The sequence below is a fragment of the Salvia miltiorrhiza genome, chromosome 7 (assembly GCF_028751815.1).
Source record: "Salvia miltiorrhiza cultivar Shanhuang (shh) chromosome 7, IMPLAD_Smil_shh, whole genome shotgun sequence".
Taxonomy (NCBI): domain Eukaryota; kingdom Viridiplantae; phylum Streptophyta; class Magnoliopsida; order Lamiales; family Lamiaceae; genus Salvia; species Salvia miltiorrhiza.
The window spans coordinates 40385067-40405371 of record NC_080393.1 but is presented as its reverse complement, the minus strand read 5'-3'; the positions used below and the strand labels follow the sequence as shown (position 1 = coordinate 40405371).

Below are 20305 nucleotides of genomic sequence, written 5' to 3'. Positions count from 1 at the left end.
TTAAATGTGTCATTTCATATCTTGCAACAATTTAATTTATTTTCTCATATTTTATGTTATGGATGTATTATAATGAAAGTCATAGTTATATACCAAACATACAATTTTAATTAACTTGGTGGATATAAAAATTTATATTTTGTAGTAATTCAAATTTTTCCATGATAAAGTTTAATATAATATTAATGTGAGAATCTTCTTTATAATAGGAAAATGGTTTACTATGTGGCATATCTAGAATATCACCATTTCAAAAATTATCTATTATCTTTATTCTCATTTTTTTCACAAGTTATCCCACATTGATTTTTAATCAAACTCCATCTTGATCACATACTATATAAATACTTGTGTAGTATTTCATTATGTATATATTTGCCCCATCAATTTAATTTGGTCAATTAACTTTTAGTTGACCAAATAGGTAGTTATATTTTTTATTAAAAATAATTTAATTTATCTAGCATTATTTTGACCAATAATAAAATTTAGTCAATAATGTGAGTCCACATATTAAAATAATGAATTAATAAATTTGATTTTTCTTACATTATTTATATTTTTATTAATTCTATAATTCAATATTTAGCGTTATGATATTTTAAAAAGTGTAAAATCTATATAAAAAGATATTTATAAAAATAAAATTATGCAATTTGAATTTCATATTGATTTTTATGACACTTTTTTTATTACATTTTAGAAAATGTAGAATCTTTGTAGAAAAAGTATATGTTAAGATACTCCACATGTCTTATGACATTGGTACCTATTTATTCGCAAGTTCATATTGACTACAACCTATATAATATTTGTATGTGGTATCTCATCTTTTATATATTTGCAATGCCAATTTAATTTCGTCAATTAACTTTCAGTTTACCAAATAAATAGTTATATTCATATTAAAAATTAATTCAATTTATCTAATACTCCCTCCGTCCCAAACGAAATGTCCTGTTTTCCTTTTTGGGCTGTCCCAAACGAAATGTCCTGTTTCCTTTTTTGGCAATACACACTCTCTCTATACTATGTGGCATATCTAGAATATCACCATTTCAAAAATTATCTATTATCTTTATTCTCATTTTTTTTCACAAGTTATCCCACATTGATTTTTAATCAAACTCCATCTTGATCACATACTATATAAATACTTGTGTAGTATTTCATTATGTATATATTTGCCCCATCAATTTAATTTGGTCAATTAACTTTTAGTTGACCAAATAGGTAGTTATATTTTTTATTAAAAATAATTTAATTTATCTAGCATTATTTTGACCAATAATAAAATTTAGTCAATAATGTGAGTCCACATATTAAAATAATGAATTAATAAATTTGATTTTCTTACATTATTTATATTTTTATTAATTCTATAATTCAATATTTAGCGTTATGATATTTTAAAAGGTGTAAAATCTATATAAAAAGATATTTATAAAAATAAAATTATGCAATTTGAATTTCATATTGATTTTTATGACACTTTTTTTATTACATTTTAGAAAATGTAGAATCTTTGTAGAAAAAGTATATATTAAGATACTCCACATGTCTTATGACATTGGTACCTATTTATTCGCAAGTTCATATTGACTACAACCTATATAATATTTGTATGTGGTATCTCATCTTTTATATATTTGCAATGCCAATTTAATTTCGTCAATTAACTTTCAGTTTGCCAAATAAATAGTTATATTCATATTAAAAATTAATTCAATTTATCTAATACTCCCTCCGTCCCAAACGAAATGTCCTCTTCTTTTCGGCACGGAGATTAAGAAATGTATATAAAGTAGATAAAGTGGGTTGGTGAAAATTATTTAAATATTAAGTATAGAGAGAGTGTGTATTGCCAAAAAAGGAAACAGGACATTTCGTTTGGGACAGCCCAAAAAGGAAAACAGGACATTTCGTTTGGGACGGAGGGAGTATTACTTTGGCTATAATTATATTTATGAATAATGTGAGTTGATATATTAAAATAATGACGTAATACATTGCATTTTTCATATGTTATTTATATTTAAAAAAGATCAAATAATTTAGCTTTGTTATTTCCTATAATATTAAATCAACCAACTATAGTACAAATTATTATTATTGAATTTTTAAAAACTAAATATGCTACTTAGTTTGATTGGATTAATTAATAATCGGATTGAAAAATTCAATTATTTGATATATGTTTAAGGAAAATGTAGTTTGGCGTAGATGTGAAAACTCTAAATTTTTAGTTATCTAATTCAATTTTAAAAAATGACGAGTTTACAACAATATTAACATTGAGAAAGCTGAAAACTATAATTGTGCGTTAAACATAAGATGATTTTCTAATCACTAACATTTATATAAATAAACTAAAATATAGTAAATTTTGGCTTAATATATTTAAAACTAATTTATCTTGATATGTCTGCATAAGTTTTTTATTTATTCAACGTAGAAAATTGTCAATTGTTCTAAATTAGTGATAATACAAATTGATTAATTTATTTATAAGCATTTTCGCTTGGTATATGTTTTTGTATAGCTCTAAACAAGATGATTCTTAAAATTCACTTTTGATCTTTCAAACTCCGGGTGAAAGATAATGTTAAAAAATCAGAGATGGTCAAGCTTCATTTGAGATGTACTCAAAACTCAATTTTGGCTCCAAACAATATGATGCTCATAAGTTATAAGTGTTTTGTCAAACTCCAAAGGAGATGATGTTTATAACTAAATTTTGGTCCTTTAAGATTCAAATAAGATAATTCTTAGTACTCATCTGCGGTCCTTCAAGCTCCAAATGACTGATGCTTAGAACTCAGCTTCAATCTATCAAACTATGAACGAGATGATGCTTACAAGTCAATTATATAGCCTTTCAAGTTCTACACGAGATGATGCTTACAAGTCAGTTATAGTCTTACAAGTATTTTGGCTTCTAACAATATGATGCTCACAAATTAGATATAGTTTGTCAAGTTCCAAACAAAATGATGTTCACAACTTAATTTCGGCCTTTGAAGCTTTAAATGAGATAATGGTTAGCACTCAGCTCCAGCCTTTCAAGCTCCAAGTGAGTAATGCTTAGAACTAAGCTCTGTCTATCAAACTATAGACGAGATGATGTTCACAAATCAGTTATGGTCTTTCAAGTTCCACATAAGTTAGTTATAGTCTTTCAAGCTTCGCACGAGATGATGCTCACAAATCAGTTATGGTCTTATGAGCTCCAAATGAGATGTTGCTTACGAGTTAAGTTTTATCTTTTCAAGAATAAGATGAGATGATACCCATAAGCCAAATCTCATATAACAAGATTCAAAAAAGATAATGATTAGAAGTTCAATGTACAAAGTTTAATGTGATATTTCAAGCTACAGATAAGATGATGTTCAAAAGTTTTGTAAGGTTCCGATGAGATGATATTCATATATAAGACATGGTCTTAAATTTTGTCTATCAATTTATAAAAATTACACTCCTGAAAATTAGTAATTTTTTTATATATAATTAACAAAAAAATACGATGTGTCAATTCTTCATCATATATTATGTCAAATAGACCTAAATCTTTTTCTTATTATTTTTTAAAATCGTCAAGCTTACATCAACTTTTATGAAATTTCATCAAATAATGTATAAAAAGCCAATCTATTTTAACTCTCAATAAGAACTATAATTAGCTAAAAGGCTTGATCTATACTAGCAATTTATTTTGATAAAATAAAATTAAAATTTTAAATAATTTATATAAAAATTATTTATATGTTATAATAAAAAAAAATGTACAATAATAATTACAACATAAAGTGGCTCCCCGTCGAATTTCGACGGGTTACACACTAGTTTCTTATGATAGAGACACCACTATCAAAACTGACATAAAAAATAAAGTGTTCCTTGGCCGCTGTCATTCGAGATGCTCTAATGAAGTGTTTTAGTATGGCCCCAAATGTATTTTAGGTTGGGTTTGAGTTTAAGGTACCATTGGAGATGGTCTAACACAAAAATAATGTTATTATTACAACAATTTACTATAAGTCTAGTCAAATTTCATGGAATTTCTCTTAGCAATTAACCCAATATATATTTACGATTATAATGAAGGATCTTGAATTTTTCTTAGCTATTAACCCAACGTATATTTACGATTACAATGAAGGATCTTGATGGAAGAATCCAGTCTTCAAAATCAACTATGTATGCTTATGACTTTGAAATCTATTCTCCAATCCTTCATTCCAAACAAATAATTATAATGATGTTACATGGCTACTACTGATTTTGCATTTGCTCCCATATCATTTAATTTAATCCGAATGGTACTAGGTCAGTCCTCTTTCTTTCTTTTCTTTGAAAGGGAATTTAATTGTCATAGGTGAAAGTGAGATCCATCCTCATGTTATATTATTCCTATCACTCGTATCCATAATTTCTACAACCGCAACCAGCAGTAACAACGAATTCAAAAACTGTTTCTATCATCGAAGAGAAATTACCCTCTATATTTGGCAAATTCCATTTAAGAAGACTAGATAAAAGATGAAGCCTAAACTCAAAAGTTGAGATGAGATTAAGAGAGCAAGTCAAGATTTATGAACAAGCAAAATCAAACACATGACATGGGTTATTTTCCATTTCACTCACTCCAGTATTTCTCCTCAGCAACTGCAGCAGTCTCCTTTTCCCCATCATCATCATCATCCAATCTCGTCTTGAATCTCCTCACATCCTCCACCGCCGCACTCCTGAACAGCCCCACATCCGCCGCCCCCGACACCATATGGTACCCTCGCCGCCGCAATTCTACCGCCGGATCGTGCGGCATCACGAAGCCCGAGAGATACGCGGCGCCGCCCTTGAGCACGGCCTTCTCAGCCCCGCGCAGCGCCTCCCTTACCTTCTTGTGGCCCGGGTCCCACAGGTAGCCCATGCTTGCGCTCAAATCCAAAGGCCCCATCTGCACGCAGTCGACGCCATCAACAGCCGCGATCTCGTCGATCTTCTTCACCCCTTCCTCCGACTCCACCTGGCACATCACCACGAGCTCCTCCTCGAAATTACTCAAGTACCCCTCGTCGATCCCGTAGTCCGACGCACGGACAATGGTGTGGGCCGACCCGCGGACGCCGTTGGGCGGGAATCGGCAGTACGACGCGGCCTTCCGGGCTGATTTCGGGCCGTCGATCATCGGGAACATGATGCCCTGCGGGCCCAGATCCAGGGCCTTCTTCGCCCACGCCGCCGATGACTCCGGGATGCGGAGCACCGCCGCGGTGTTGGTGGCGGCGAGGGCGTGGAGACAGGGGAGGGCGTCGGAGATTCCTCCGTGGCCGTGCTCCATGTCCACCACCGCGAAGTCGTAACCGGCGAGCCCCGCTATTTCGGCGAGTGTCGGGGAGAAGGTCAGGAGGAAGATCCCGTAGAGGGTCTCGCCGTTCTTGAGGCGGGATTTGAGCGATCGCGGTGAGGCGGCGGCGGTGGAGACGGTGATGGATTTGGTGGAGTGAGGAGGGGGGAGCGTCAGGTGTTTGCGGTTACTGGTTAGGGTTAGGGTTTGAGTTTGGTTTTGGGGATGAAACTTTGGGAAGGATATTGAAGGAATTTGGAAATTCGGGTTGGAATTAGCTACATAAAGGGATTTTCTGAGAGTGGAGTAAGAAGATGAAGAGAGAGAAGAAGACTCCATTGCTGAAAGCTGTGACGTTGTGAATTTGAGATGAAACTGAAAGGGGGATAAGTTTTAGCACAACAGATATTTTAACTAGCGATAAAGGCATTTTTTCATTTGGACTTTTGACCGTTGGGCACGTGCACAGCACAATCTCTAAATTTCAACAATTTACCAAATCCAAACTTATTTTGTAGTATATGTCAAAAATAATATACTCCCTCCCTCCCCAAAATAAGTTTCTCTTTGGGACGGCACGAATTTTAAAGAAAAGTGGTAAAGTATATTGATAGTGAAAAAAATATGTTATAATTAGTATTGAGAGTAGTGAAAAAGTGAAAAAAATTATTATAATTAGTATTGAGAGTGGTGAAAAAATGAAAAGTAAGAATAAATAAAGTATTATTAGTGGTGGGTAGTTGTCCAAAAATAGAAAGAAAGAAAGATGAACTTATTTGAGAGACGTCCCAAAAAGGAAAAAGATGAATTTATTTCAGGGACGGAGGGAGTATGTCACTTCCAGTAATTCTTCTCTAACTATTTACGCCAAAATCAAACCTATATAAATTTTTTAATTAATAATTATATAAAAATCAAACTTATATATTTCTTTCAAATTAATAATTTTTTTTAATAATAATAAATTAAAAAACTTGAGGTGAATGTATAATTTGAAAGAAATATATAGCTTTGATTTTTATATGAAATTATACATTCGCCTCAAATTTTTTAATTTATTATTATTATTATTATTATTATTATTATTATTATTATTATTATTATTATTATTGTTGTTGTTGTTGTTGTTGTTGTTGTTGTTGTTGTTGTTGTTGTTGTTGTTGTTATTATTAAAAAATAAGCAAAAAAATATAAAACTTTAAAATAAATTTCATTAAAATTGATAAAAATTACATAATTTAAAAAATAAAATACAACAAACAAACCAACCTACACATAAAATTCAAGACCCGAAATTAGTATATTCTTCCCACAAATGTTCAATTAACTCATTCTGAAGTTCGAGGTGAGCATCTCTATTCTTTATCGCTCTATACCGGAATAGAAATGTCACGCCCCAATTCTCGAAGGAAGACACGAATGTCGGGACATGACTAGGGGTTGGATTTAAGAAGCGGGAAAGAAAGGGGATAATAATAATAATAATAATAATAATAATAATAATAATAATAATAATAATAATAATAATAATTGTAAATATTTAATAATAATATAATAATATATATGTTCATCTCTTTTTGTTAATATTCTTAAAGAATATTACTCCCTCCGTCCACGAAATGAGTACTCATTTGTGCACGGCACGGGTTTTAAGAAATGTATGGAGTGTAGTGTGAATAGTTTAAGGGTCTCATTTTTTTAGAGTATTAATTAAAGGGTTGTGTGGGGTACACTTGCCAAAAAGGGAAATGAGTACTCATTTCGTGGACGGACGAAAAGGAAATATGGGTACTCATTTCGTGGACGGAGGGAGTAATGTATAGTAATCGTTGTTAGATAATTAAACTAGGTATTATAACATATTTAATATTCAAGTCGGAAAGCTTGGCTCAGCACGCTGGTGGTTTAGAACCAGTCTACAAATACGTACGGCTAAGCAGTCGGACATTAATTACAATTTTAATAAAGCGGTAAATGATGGGGTAACCAAGTCTAGCTCGCCAAAAGGAGTTGACCGACCAGCTCACTCATGAAATTGGCATAGCACAACATGATCATGAGGGCTTTGGTCAAACGTCCAAGAGGGGCCGACTACATGCACTCTCCATCGAGCGATAATTAAATTATTGCATAATAATAATATCATATATATAGCATTTTACATACTCAAAATATATGACATATTTTTTTTAGAGTGAATTTTTAAAATGGCCACTTTCATATTGTAAAGATAAAAAATGTCCACTAAAATAAAAAACATAAAAAATGTCCACTGTTACCAAAATACCCTTCACATTAAAAATTAAAAAAATGTCCACTTTACATCACCCCTTTAAAAAATCCCGCAATTCACAACCAGTGTGAATTCACAACCAAAATTTTTTTCGGTTGTGAATTCACACTGGTTGTGAATTGAGAATTCACAACCAGTCGAATTCACAACTAGAATTTTTTGTTTGTGAATTCACAACTAGTTGAATTCACAGCCAAAATTTAATTCACAACCAGTCGAATTCACAACCAAAATTTAATTCACAACTAGAATTTTTTGGTTGTGAATTCACAACCAAACGAATTCACAACCAAAATTTAATTCACAACCAGATTTATGTTGGTTGTGAATTCACAATCAGTCGAATTCACAACCTGAATTTAATTCACAACTAGAATTTATTTTGGTTGTGAATTTGAGTTTTCAAAGTTTGAATTCACAACTATAACTATAATTTATTTTGATTGTGAATTCGAGTTTTAGTTGTGAATTAATAGATCAGGTTGTGAATTTAAGAATATTAAGTTGTGAATTCATAGATGTGGTTGTGAATTCAAAAACATGTTGTGAATTCATAAATTTGGTTGTGAATTTAAGAACATTAAAAAAAATAATTATACAGCTGAATCAAATTATAGTACAACACCAAAATACAACAACTCAATCTACCATCAAAATACATCAATTCCTCTAAATCAACAATCAAAATACAACAAAATATTATCCGAATCAATTCAATCTACAATCAAAATACAACAATTCCTTCGAATCCACAATCTCAGCATTCAACCTCCCAATCAACAATCTCAACAGATCTTAAATCATTCACATATGTCTCAAATTCTACTCTGCCCTTACACTATTACTCATCCAAACCAAAGCACAACATCTCAAGAACAGATCCAATCATCCCAACAAATCAAGTCGAGGCCAGATAACCTTGAAAGAAAGACAACAAAACCGAAGCAAGTGAATTCATATCCAATTCAAATCAAGGCTAAACACGAACTTGGACGAATCTAACTGGATTTCATTAACTTACCTCTGGATCGGGTGGAGAGGATCTAGAGCAGTTGTAGGTGCTGGAGGTTGAGAGAGCAGAGGGAGGCCAGGACGCGGCGGCGCTGCCGTTGCCGTTCGGCCATAGACGGAGAGAGATAAGAGTAGGGGTGAGGGCGATTGGATTTGGGGGAGCTAGGGCTCAGGCGCTGGAGCTCGAGCAGAGAGGGAGAATTGTTGAGAGCGGCGGCTGTAGCAGGAGCTGTGGTCGCCGGAAGAGATGAGAAAGAGGGAGAACGACGGCAGTCAACGACGACTTCGCTGGAGGAGCTGCCTCGCCAGGAATTTCAGGCGGCGCTCGATCGATTGGCGCGGCGGTAGCGCGAGCAGCGGCAGGCTCGCTCGCGGAGGTGTGGCTCAATTCTGACACCAGAAGCCCTAGAACGGAGGTAGCTCAAGCAGCGGCAGGCTCGCTCGCGCCGAGGCCTGGGCGGCGGCGCTTCTCGGCGGGGGTTGAAGTAGAAGATGGCAGAGGCGACGAGGCCGGGGGCAGCGGCGCTTCGCGGCGGGGGGCGAACCAGGAGATGGCGGAGGCGACGAGGCAGAGGCGGCGATCTGAGATCGAAGGGAGGGAGGGAGGGAGAGAGAGAGAGAAGGGGGAAGGGCCGTGAGGGAGAAGAGAGAGAAAGAGAGTGGAGAGAGAGAGCATATATTTAAAGGAGGGTATTTTTGTCTTTTCAATCAAAAAGTGGACAGTTTTTATCATTTTTATCTTAGTGGACAATTTTTATCTTTACAATATGAAAGTGGATAGTTTTATATATTAACTCTTTTTTTTAATATAATAGCTAGCTATTTCAATATATTGCAGCCAACCCGCCACAGCTGCTTCCGTCTCCACCATCTTACTAACCTGAAAAGATTGAAAAGATTTGTGGGCTGAGTACTAGTGTACCCAGTGGGTCGTGCATTTTTTGAAATAATCATTTTCATATGATAGTCCATGCACAGACGTGAATTATAGAAGATTTTAAAATAAAACATTTAACTTCTATAATCACAAAACATTTTCATTCATTGCGCGCGCCATACCGTAGCACCACTGTTACCCTTATGATTTCATTCGTAGTCCCTGGGCGACCCCTGGAAAGTAATCATTCATTCATTCATTCATTCATCATTAACTAGATGGGACCCCGGGACGGAACCCATGTCAGCTACAACATCTAGCCGGATTAAGGGCGAACCCAAAATCCTCATTTCGTCTATAAGGCTCATGGGGATCAATCCACTACCTTAAGATCGTGCGCACAACTTTTAATAGGCGTGTTAGACCCATTAAAAGCCACAATTGTTAACATAAGAGCATTAAACAGTGGGAGAACGTGAAAACATTTTATGGACATACCACATTTCATCTAATAATATGAGAGCTTAATAACTCAAACATACTTTGGAAAATATAACCCACCTTTTATCTAGTATTGGTCGACACCTCTTGTCTTTTAATATTTCTGCTTCATGATTTGTGGGTTATTGCAACCATCCGACCACATATTTATATAGGTGATTTATAGCTATGCTGAGTCATTTATAGACGTATCCATAGGTTAGTAGGTTTGATTAGTATGTTTCTTAAATTCCTACACTTGTTTCGTAGCTTCGTAGGTTTGATTAGTCACTTTATCAATTTCTTACACTTGTTCCTACTTAATATATATATATATATATATATATATATATATATATGCTTTGCATGATTTTAACATAGGCTACGTAATAGTATTTTGTCCATGCATATATATATATATATATACATATATATATATATATATATATATATTTAACTCTTATATTTTCAATAACTAGTATACACTTTTGGTTTATATATATATATATATATATGATAGCTAATCATTTAACTTAATTACAAAGCTATATGGTACTATTATATATAATGTAAATATTTATTAACTAAAAGCTATTTAGTACCGCTATAGTATAGCTATATATACGTATATAATATATATATATACGCTATATATTATATATTTATAAGCAATTTTTAAAAGAATATATTATTATATATCTATTATATATAAGTTTATTTATTTCACAAATTCTAAATAAAATCCTCTAGGTAAAATATATGTTTAAATTTAGGATAAATAAATAAATAAATAATATGAGAATATAATGCAGTTGAGCTAATGATGTGGAAATGCTTAAAGAAATGTAAATGCAAATTTTAAATATAATAAATGAGTAACAACACATTTATTCTAAAATCTAATTTATTCTAGGCTTAAATAAATCCTAGATTTTTCAAATCTCACCAAATATCCTAGAGAATAATCTAATATTATCTTATGAAAAAAATCGGGGTGTTACATCCCTCCCTCCTTATAAAAATTTCGTCCTCGAAATTTGCGTACCTTGGTTACTCAACTCGGGGACCGGGCTCGTTGTTGTTTATTTTAACTCTTTTCTATTGGTGCAATCTTTAACCATATGTCCTGATTTTTCACATTTAAAGCAAACATTTGTCCCCATCCGATATTCTCCTAAGTGAGGTTTGTGACATTGGGGACACACAGGTTTTTGTCCCTGAAATCCCCACTGTTGAGGGTATTGTTGGTTTTGCTGCTGCGGTTGTCGTAGTTGTTGCTGAAACTGCGGTTGTTGTTGTTGTGATTGTTGTGGTGATGGTTCTCTAAACAAATTTCTTTTTGAATTTCCTTCCTCGAACGATTCGACTTCCCATTTTCTCTTTTCCCTATTTCCATCAAATTGTTGTATAGGTTTCTTCTCTCTTTCTTTTGGTAATAATGACTCAATGTTCAAATCCCTTGGTAGTGATTGGGCATAGGTTAGTGTTCCTTGACTAACCAATGATATTGCAATATCAGGATCCAGCCCTTTTCTGAATTTGTCCGCCTTCTTTTCATCAGTATCCACCAGTTGTGGATAATATCTTGACAATCGATTAAATTCACGATCATATTCTGTTACCGTATTCTTTCCCTGCTTTAAATTCCAAAACTCATTTTGTCTCTTTTGCCTATAGCATTCAGGAATAAACTTTTCAAATAGCTTTTCCTTGAAGCTTTCCCAAGTCAAAGTGTCCTTCTGTGCCCGAGTCATAGTCCTTTCGACTGATTCCCACCAGAAGTCAGCCTCATTGATCATTTGGTATTTTGCACAAATTACCTTCTCTTTATCGTCACACCTTATATAGGCAAAGATTCTTTCTATCGTTCTAACCCATTTTTCGGCGTCTACAGGATCACCTAGGCCATCAAAATTTGGAGGGTGTTGTTTCCTGAACATATTTTCGGTATCTCGAATTGGGATATGATTAACTAGTTCCTCATTCTCAGGGTTTCCGTTGTTTCTACCTCGGGTTCTAGTTGCCATCTGTCATAAAAGATATCCTTAATAAGTCTCTCTATCAGCTAACATAACTACGTCCAATGCAACATTTGGATCATTTCATTATATCATTTTCTTATCACTTTCTTTTGTCATAAAAGTAATCTCATATTTTCCAACCATTATGCATAGAAGAAATCATCCATAATATCGAAGCATATCTTTAATGCATAACAATATATGCATAATCCATTTCTTGTGAGAAACTCATATGAGAAATTCAAATAAAATATTCAATCAAATATTTCCCGAATAATCATTTCTGCGCGCATTTACGAATATGCAATCTGAATAAAACTTTTAATTCATGTTTCTTATATAAATAACATACCTTGGTGGAGAGATAGCTAGCTGGGGGTTGCTGCATTAGCATAATTAATCAAATATACCATAATTTATTCATTTATTGATTAATTCAAAGTCAAGAATATTACTTTGATACTAATCGGGTACCAAACTGGGAGCGCGGATCCGACGGGATCCTGCTCTGATACCACTCTGTCACGCCCCAATTCCCGAAGGAAGGCACGAATGTCGGGACATGACTAGGGGTTGAATTTAAGAAGCGGGAAAGAAAGGGGATAATAATAATAATAATAATAATAATAATAATAATAATAATAATTGTAAATATTTAATAATAATATAATAATATATATGTTCATCTCTTTTTGTTAATATTCTTAAAGAATATTAATGTATAGTAATCGTTGTTAGATAATTAAACTAAGTATTATAACATATTTAATATTCAAGTCAGAAAGCTTGGCTCAGCATGCTGGTGGTTTAGAACCAGTCTACAAATACGTGCGGCTAAGCAGTCGGACATTAATTACAATTTTAATAAAGCGGTAAATGATGGGGTAACCGAGTCTAGCTCGCCAAAAGGAGTTGACCGACCAGCTCACTCATGAAATTGGCATAGCACAACATGATCATGAGGGCTTTGGTCAAGCGTCCAAGAGGGGCCGACTACATGCACTCTCCATCGAGCGATAATTAAATTATTGCATAATAATAATATCATATATATAGCATTTTACATACTCAAAATATATGACATATTTTTTTAATATAATAGCTAGCTATTTCAACATATTGCAGCCAACCCGCCACAACTGCTTCCGTCTCCACCATCTTACTAACCTGAAAAGATTGAAAAGATTTGTGGGCTGAGTACTAGTGTATCCAGTGGGTCGTGCATTTTTTGAAATAATCATTTTCATATGATAGTCCATGCACATACGTGAATCATAGAAGATTTTAAAATAAAACATTTAACTTCTATAATCACAAAACATTTTCATTCATTGCGCGCGCCATACCGTAGCACCACTGTTACCCTTATGATTTCATTCGTAGTCCCTGGGTGACCCCTGGAAAGTAATCATTCATTCATTCATCATTAACTAGATGGGAACCCGGGACGGAACCCATGTCAGCTACACCATCTAGCCGGATTAAGGGCGAACCCAAAATCCTCATTTCGTCTATAAGGCTCATGGGGATCAATCCACTACCTTAAGACCGTGTGCACAACTTTTAATAGGCGTGTTAGACCCATTAAAAGCCACAATTGTTAACATAAGATCATTAAACAATGGGAGAACGTGAAAACATTTTATGGACATACCACATTTCATCTAATAATATGAGAGCTTAATAACTCAAGCATACTTTGGAAAATATAACCCACCTTTTATCTAGTATTGGTCGACACCTCTTGTCTTTTAATATTTCTGCTTTATGATTTGTGGGTTATTGCAACCATCCGACCACATATTTATATAGGTGATTTATAGCTATGCTGAGTCATTTATAGACGTATCCATAGGTTAGTAGGTTTGATTAGTATGTTTCTTAAATTCCTACACTTGTTTCGTAGCTTCGTAGGTTTGATTAGTTACTTTATCAATTTCTTACACTTGTTCCTACTTAATATAATATATATATATATATATAGGAGAAAGCTCTATGGAAACACAAAGTTAGATGGAGAAAGGAGACGCAATCTGGTTCGTTAGATCAATCTTGATCAAAGGCTGAGATTAAAAGTCAATATAATTAAAATTGGTAAGATTCATATATCCCTTAATTTACTCCCTTCTCTCTCCTCTCTCCTCTCTCTATCTCCCGTCACCCCTCACCTCTCTTCTCTCTCTCTCTCGTCCCCTCTCTACTCTCGTCCTCTCTCTCCTCTCTCTTTCTCTCTCTCTCATTTTCCCTATCACCGTGAACCCCAAACCCGCGCCGCCGCCTTTTCCACTATCTCTTCTTCTTCCTCTCTGCCGCCCCCTCTCACCGTGAACGCCCCAACCCGCGCGGCCTAGGGTTCGAATCCCTCAGCGCGGCGCCGCCTCGACCGCCGCCTTCCTCCGTCATCTCTTTGTTATCCACACCACCACCGCCGCCTTCGACCGCCGCCTCCCTTCGTCCTCTCTCTGTTCAGAGCCACCACCGCCCAAGTTCAGCCACCGCCGCCCAAGTTCAGCCCCCAAGTTCAGAGCCACCGCCGCCTTCGAACCCCCTCAAGTTCAGCCACCGCCGCCTTCGAACGCCCTCAAATTCAGCCACCACCGCCGCCTTCGAATGCCCCAAGTTCAGCCACCACCGCCGCCTTTTGAACTCCGGCCGCCGCCCCCTTCTCCGTGCATTGAACATTCATCGGAGAAGAGGAAGGGGGCGACAGATTTTGTAAATAATTTTATTGAACTTATACGTATAATTCTGTGAACTTTTGAATTTGTGGTATTGAACTTATGAACTTGTGTTGAACTTGTCTTGAATGGTGTTGAAGTTTTCTGGTGTTTAATGGGGGAAAATCGTGAGAGAGAAAGAGGTAGATGGGAGAGTAGGATTGAACTTGCAGATATAGTTTTATGAACTTGCAAATACAGTTTTACGAACATTCAGATATAGTTTCATGAACTTAATTATGTATTTTGATTTTAAGAGAGAGAGAGTAGAGAGGGGACGAGAGAGAGAGAGGAGAGAGGTGAGGCGTGACGGGAGATAGAGAGAGGAGAGAGGAGATAGAAGGGAGTAAATTAAGGGATATTATGAATCTTACCAATTTTAATTATATTAACTTCTAATCTCAACCTTTGATCAAGATTGATCTGACGAATCAGATTGCGTCTCCATTCTCCATCTAATATTGTGTCTCCATAGAATTTGACCCTATATATATATATATATACTTTGCATGATTTTAACATAGGCTACATAATAGTATTTTTTCCATGCATTTACATATATATATATATATATATATATATATATATATATTTAACTCTTATATTTTCAATAACTAGTATACACTTTTGGATTATATATATATATATATATATATATATATATATATATATATATATATATAATAGCTAATCATTTAGAGTGGATTTTGAAAATAGCCACTTTTATATAGTAAAAATAAATTTTACCCACTAATATAAAAATTTAAAAAAATACCCACATTTACCATTTTACCCTTGCATATAAAATTTTAACAAATACCCACCAATTCACAACCAAAATTTAATTTGGTTGTGAATTCAAGCTTCAAAACTCGAATTCACAACTGAATAACAAGTATTGGTTGTGAATTCAAGTTTTAAAGTTTGAATTCACAACTATAAATAGTGTTAGTTGTGAATTCGCGTAAATTCACAACCAACACTATTTCTAGTTATGAATTCACAACCAACAAAACTTGAATTCACAATCAACACTATTTCAAGTTGTGCATTCACAACCAATACTATTTCTAATTGTGAATTCACAACCAATGCTAATAATTTAGTTGTGAATTCATAAATTTGGTTGTGAATTCAAGAACATTTGTACAAAATTGGGTGATTTTCATCAATTTCTTCATTATTTGTAATTTTTTTTTTATTAAAATCAAATTGAATTCAGGATTCTGGAGTCCAAGTCTGTCAAATTTCACCAATTTCCTGCAAAGGTTACCAAACTAATTCATCTGAGGTACCTCACACTCTCCATTGATAACCTCACAATTCTTCCGGAACAAACCTACCAGCTATGGAACCTACAAACTCTTATAGTGGAGACCAAGAAGCGTTCCATTACAATGAAAGCAAATGTGTGGCGGATGATTCGGCTGAGGCACTTCTAGACTAAAGCGGCTATAGTCCTCGACAACAACTAGGAGGGCGAGGCAGGGCAGAACCTCCAAAAAGCACATACTAAATCGATCCAAAACCCAAAAAAAGAAGGAAAAAGAAACATGCAAGAAATGACTACTGGATTTCATTTTTTCCCAACGGAAGAATAACTCATCTCCTTCTATCTTCACAACAAACTGATACTACGTCGCCGCCATCGCCGAAGACGTGAGATCCGCCGCCTGCATATTCGGCCTGCCCCTGTCCAGACCTCGAAGATCAAACCACAGAATTCAATTGAATGTAATTTTTCCTCTGCCTCGCACTCGCCGCCGTCGTGGCCTCCGTCAAATACCGCCCGGCGTCGGGGCACAGATACCCCTGCCAATACGACGATGAATTCGACGCCTCGAAGTTCAGATCCGCCGCCCAGCGCAGATCTGTGGCGATGCTTCCTAGTACGAAAGAGGAGTGAGAGATAAGAGAAAGAGAGAGGAGAGAAAGAGAGAGAGAGAAATCGGCGCCGGCTGAGATCTGACGGCGGATGCGCCGCTGCCGGTGGCCGTGGGAGCGTGCGGGAGAGAGAGAGAGAGGAGAGCGTGCAGAGAGAGAAGAGGGAGAGAAAAAAAATGAGAGAATGAGAGGATAGCTAGGGTTTGCCCATTTATATAGAAGGGCAATTTAGTCCTTTAACACAAAAAGTGGGTATTTTTTTATGTTTTTATTTGAGTGGGTAAAATTTATTTTTATTATATAAAAGTGGGTACTCTTATATATTAACACAATCATTTAACTTAATTACAAATCTATATGGTACTATTATATATAATGTAATTATTTATTAACTAAAAGCTATTTAGTACAGCTATAGTATAGCTATATATACGTGTATAATATATATATATATATATATATATATATATATATATATATAATTAGCTTAAGATATATATATATATATATCTATACGCTATATATTATATATTTATAAGCAATTTTTAAAAGAATATATTATTATATATCTATTATATATAAGTATATTTATTTCACAAATTCTAAATAAAATCCTTTAGGTAAAATATATGTTTAAATTTAGGAAAAATAAATAAATAAATAATATGAGAATATAATGCAGTTGAGCTAATGATGTGGAAATGCTTAAAGAAATGTAAATGCAAATTTTAAATATAATAAATGAGTAACAACACATTTATTCTAAAATCTAATTTATTCTAGGCTTAAATAAATCCTAAATTTTTCAAATCTCACCAAATATCCTAGAGAATAATCTAATATTATCTTATGAAAAAATCGGGGTGTTACAAGAAACTCTTGAAATCGAGTCTTTTCATTTGTGACCATCTTAAACTCCGGTAGTGGTGCCTCTCTAGCAACTTGAATTGGAGTAGTAAGGTCACGTTCATCTTCAATTATCATATTAGGCAATATTATACAAGTGATCATTATAGCATGTAATACTTCTTTATCCCAATAACGCATTGATCCAGCTACAATTGCAAAACGTGCTTGGAGAACTCCAAATGCACCTTCTACGTCTTTTCTGCATGCTTCTTGTTTCATTGCAAAATATTTCAATTTTTTAGTACGAGGCTCTTTAATTGTTTTCATAAGGGTAGCCCATTTAGGATATATACCGTCAGCTAAGTAATAACCCATATTATATATTTTTTTCCTCTAATAACATAATTAGCTGGAGGGGCAATACTTTGAGTGAGATTATTGAAAAGATGTGATGAATCCAACACGTTTATATCGTTGTTGGTGCCCGATAAACCAAAATAAACATCTCATATCCAAAGATCATAATCTGCTACCGCTTCGAGAATAATCGTTGGACTTCCACTATGGCCTGCAAATCGTCCGACCCATGCGGTCGGATAATTTTTTCACTTCCAATGCATACAATCTAGACTATCTAACATTCCTGGAAATCCTCGTTTTTTACCAATATAGAGAAGTTTAGAAATATCATTAGAAGTTGGTGTCCTTAAATATTCAGTTGAAAAAATCTCAATTATTGCACTACAAAATCTTTTGAGACTTTTAATAGAACTGCTCTCACTGATTTTCACATACTCATCAGTAGCATCTGCTGGACAACCATATGCCAATATACGAAAAGGGGCAGTTACCTTTTGAAGGGGTGACAATCCAAGCTTTCCAGTTGTATCTCGCGTTTGCACGAAGTAGCGATCATGTGCCTTAACCGCATCAACAATGCGAAGAAACAATGAACGAGACATTCGCAATCTCATTCGAAACATGGCTTCATTGTATAATGGATTATCTGCAAAATAATCATAGTACAATCTAGCATGAGTAGCCACCCGATCACGATTGATCACAATATGATCGGGAATTGAACCGCCATGTGTTATTTGGTGATTTTGTTGCTCAAGAAGGTTTTGAATCATCGTGTTTTTATTAGCGATTCTAAGAAGTATATTTTGTTGTTGCTGAAAGAGATGGTTTGTTATCTGTATATTTTCGAAACACCATAAAGAAAGTTTGGATTCATTTTGAGGGGTAGAGAAAATGAGCAGAAGACAAGTAGAAGTGTTGGTGTGGAGAAAGCATATGATCATATCTTTTAATTATAATGGTCTGAAGAAAGCACAAATCCATGTGATTTCAATCTCAACCATTAATCTAAAAGTACAAATCGATCACAACCGTTCACCTAAAAGCAAAAAAGCAGAAAAGTACATTCCATGAGATTTTAATCTCAATCGTTCATCTAAAAGTACAAATTGATCTCAACCGTTCATCTAAAAGCAAACAAGCAGAAAAGTGCAATCCATGAGATTTTAATCTCAACCGTTCATCCAAAAGTACAAATCGATCTCAACCATTCATCTAAAAGCACAAAAAGCATTTTTGTGTGCATAAATACAGTAATGGTCTTGTGGTATAGCTAACAAATTCACATCACTCTTTTTTAAGTCAAATACTCATTCTCTCTTCTTCTTCTTCTTCTTCTTCTTCTTCTTCTTCTTCTTCTTCTTCTTCTCTTTTCTATACAAAATGTCTACTTGTGGTGCTAGCTATAGTAACGTCAAAGATATCCTATTATCTCAAGTTTGTATGCAAATTTCACAAAACCCAGTCATTAGGGTACAAGAATCATCAAAAAATTCAAGGGCTACAAAGAAGAAAAAAAGCAAAGTTGGGAATATCGTACAGTAAGATCGTTGCAAACTCATATTCAAAGTATCTTGAAAGCAATTAAGAAATTGCATGGTTGCATAAGTGCAATTGAAAGTAGGCATCAAAGCAGTGCCTCAAATGCTAATATAGTGAGTATCAAGCTCGTGTTCAAGTGATTTTATTGCAATAATTACGATTTTTACATGAGGTTAATTTATTATAACTACTTGCAGATGCAACAAGCTGAAGAGTTGCTCAAAGAAAATCAAAACTACAAGTTTGGTTGGAAATTCAACCATGTATGGCACATTCTTAAAGATTTAGAAAATTTTCAAGATGGTACTCAAAGCTCCAGACAACATCCACGTGGAAATCCTTCTTCTGAATCTGAAACTCGAACTCCTAATTCGTTAGACTTATGGTAGTTCTTCATCATCAAGACCCATCGGAGTAAAGAAAGCAAAAATGAAGAAAAAGCAGTTCGAAGATACGACATCTTTAATTGCCGCAATGCAAAAACATAATGAGCAACTTGCAGAGGATATGAAGACAACAAATGCACGAATGAAATGTCATTTGGCCATTCAAGCTAAAAGTTACGCACTTAAGGAAATGAAGGAAGAAAATAAAATTCTATATATGGACTTGAGCTCCATTCAAGATCCACATGTTCGTGCATTTACTGAAGTTGAAAGAAGACACATTTTACAGAAAAGAGCCCAACAACAAGGTCAAACAAATCCTTTTGAAGCTGGAACATATTCTTCATATTTCAATAATATTGGAGGATCTGGTTCCGGTCTACCAGATTATTAGATTAGAATTATTAGATTAATTTTGTATTTCTCATGTAGTTTAAATATTTGTGTTTGCTTGATTTTCAAATCATGTTATTTTTATGTCATGTGGTATTTATATTATTAATATTGTTTTAAATATTCTTGTATTACTTTTTAA

General features: G+C 34.4%; 1 protein-coding gene and 2 long non-coding RNA genes across 3 annotated transcripts; 1 reads left to right on the top strand and 2 right to left on the bottom strand.

Moving 5' to 3' along the window:
* Window positions 1–4550: 4550 nt before the first annotated feature.
* Window positions 4551–5860, bottom strand: LOC130992944 (uncharacterized). The gene has a single exon (XM_057917672.1). The coding sequence runs from the start codon at window positions 5687–5689 to the stop codon at window positions 4640–4642; it is 1050 nt and encodes a 349-aa protein (XP_057773655.1). The 5' UTR covers window positions 5690–5860; the 3' UTR covers window positions 4551–4639.
* Window positions 5861–8288: 2428 nt separating this feature from the next.
* LOC130992943 (uncharacterized) lies at window positions 8289–9444 on the bottom strand. Its single transcript, XR_009091505.1, has 2 exons — window positions 8665–9444; window positions 8289–8561 (listed from the first exon to the last, which is right to left on the bottom strand). It is a non-coding gene; the product is annotated as an uncharacterized LOC130992943 (long non-coding RNA).
* Window positions 9445–19181: 9737 nt separating this feature from the next.
* Window positions 19182–20284, top strand: LOC130992942 (uncharacterized). Its single transcript, XR_009091504.1, has 2 exons — window positions 19182–19497; window positions 19582–20284. It is a non-coding gene; the product is annotated as an uncharacterized LOC130992942 (long non-coding RNA).
* Window positions 20285–20305: the final 21 nt, after the last annotated feature.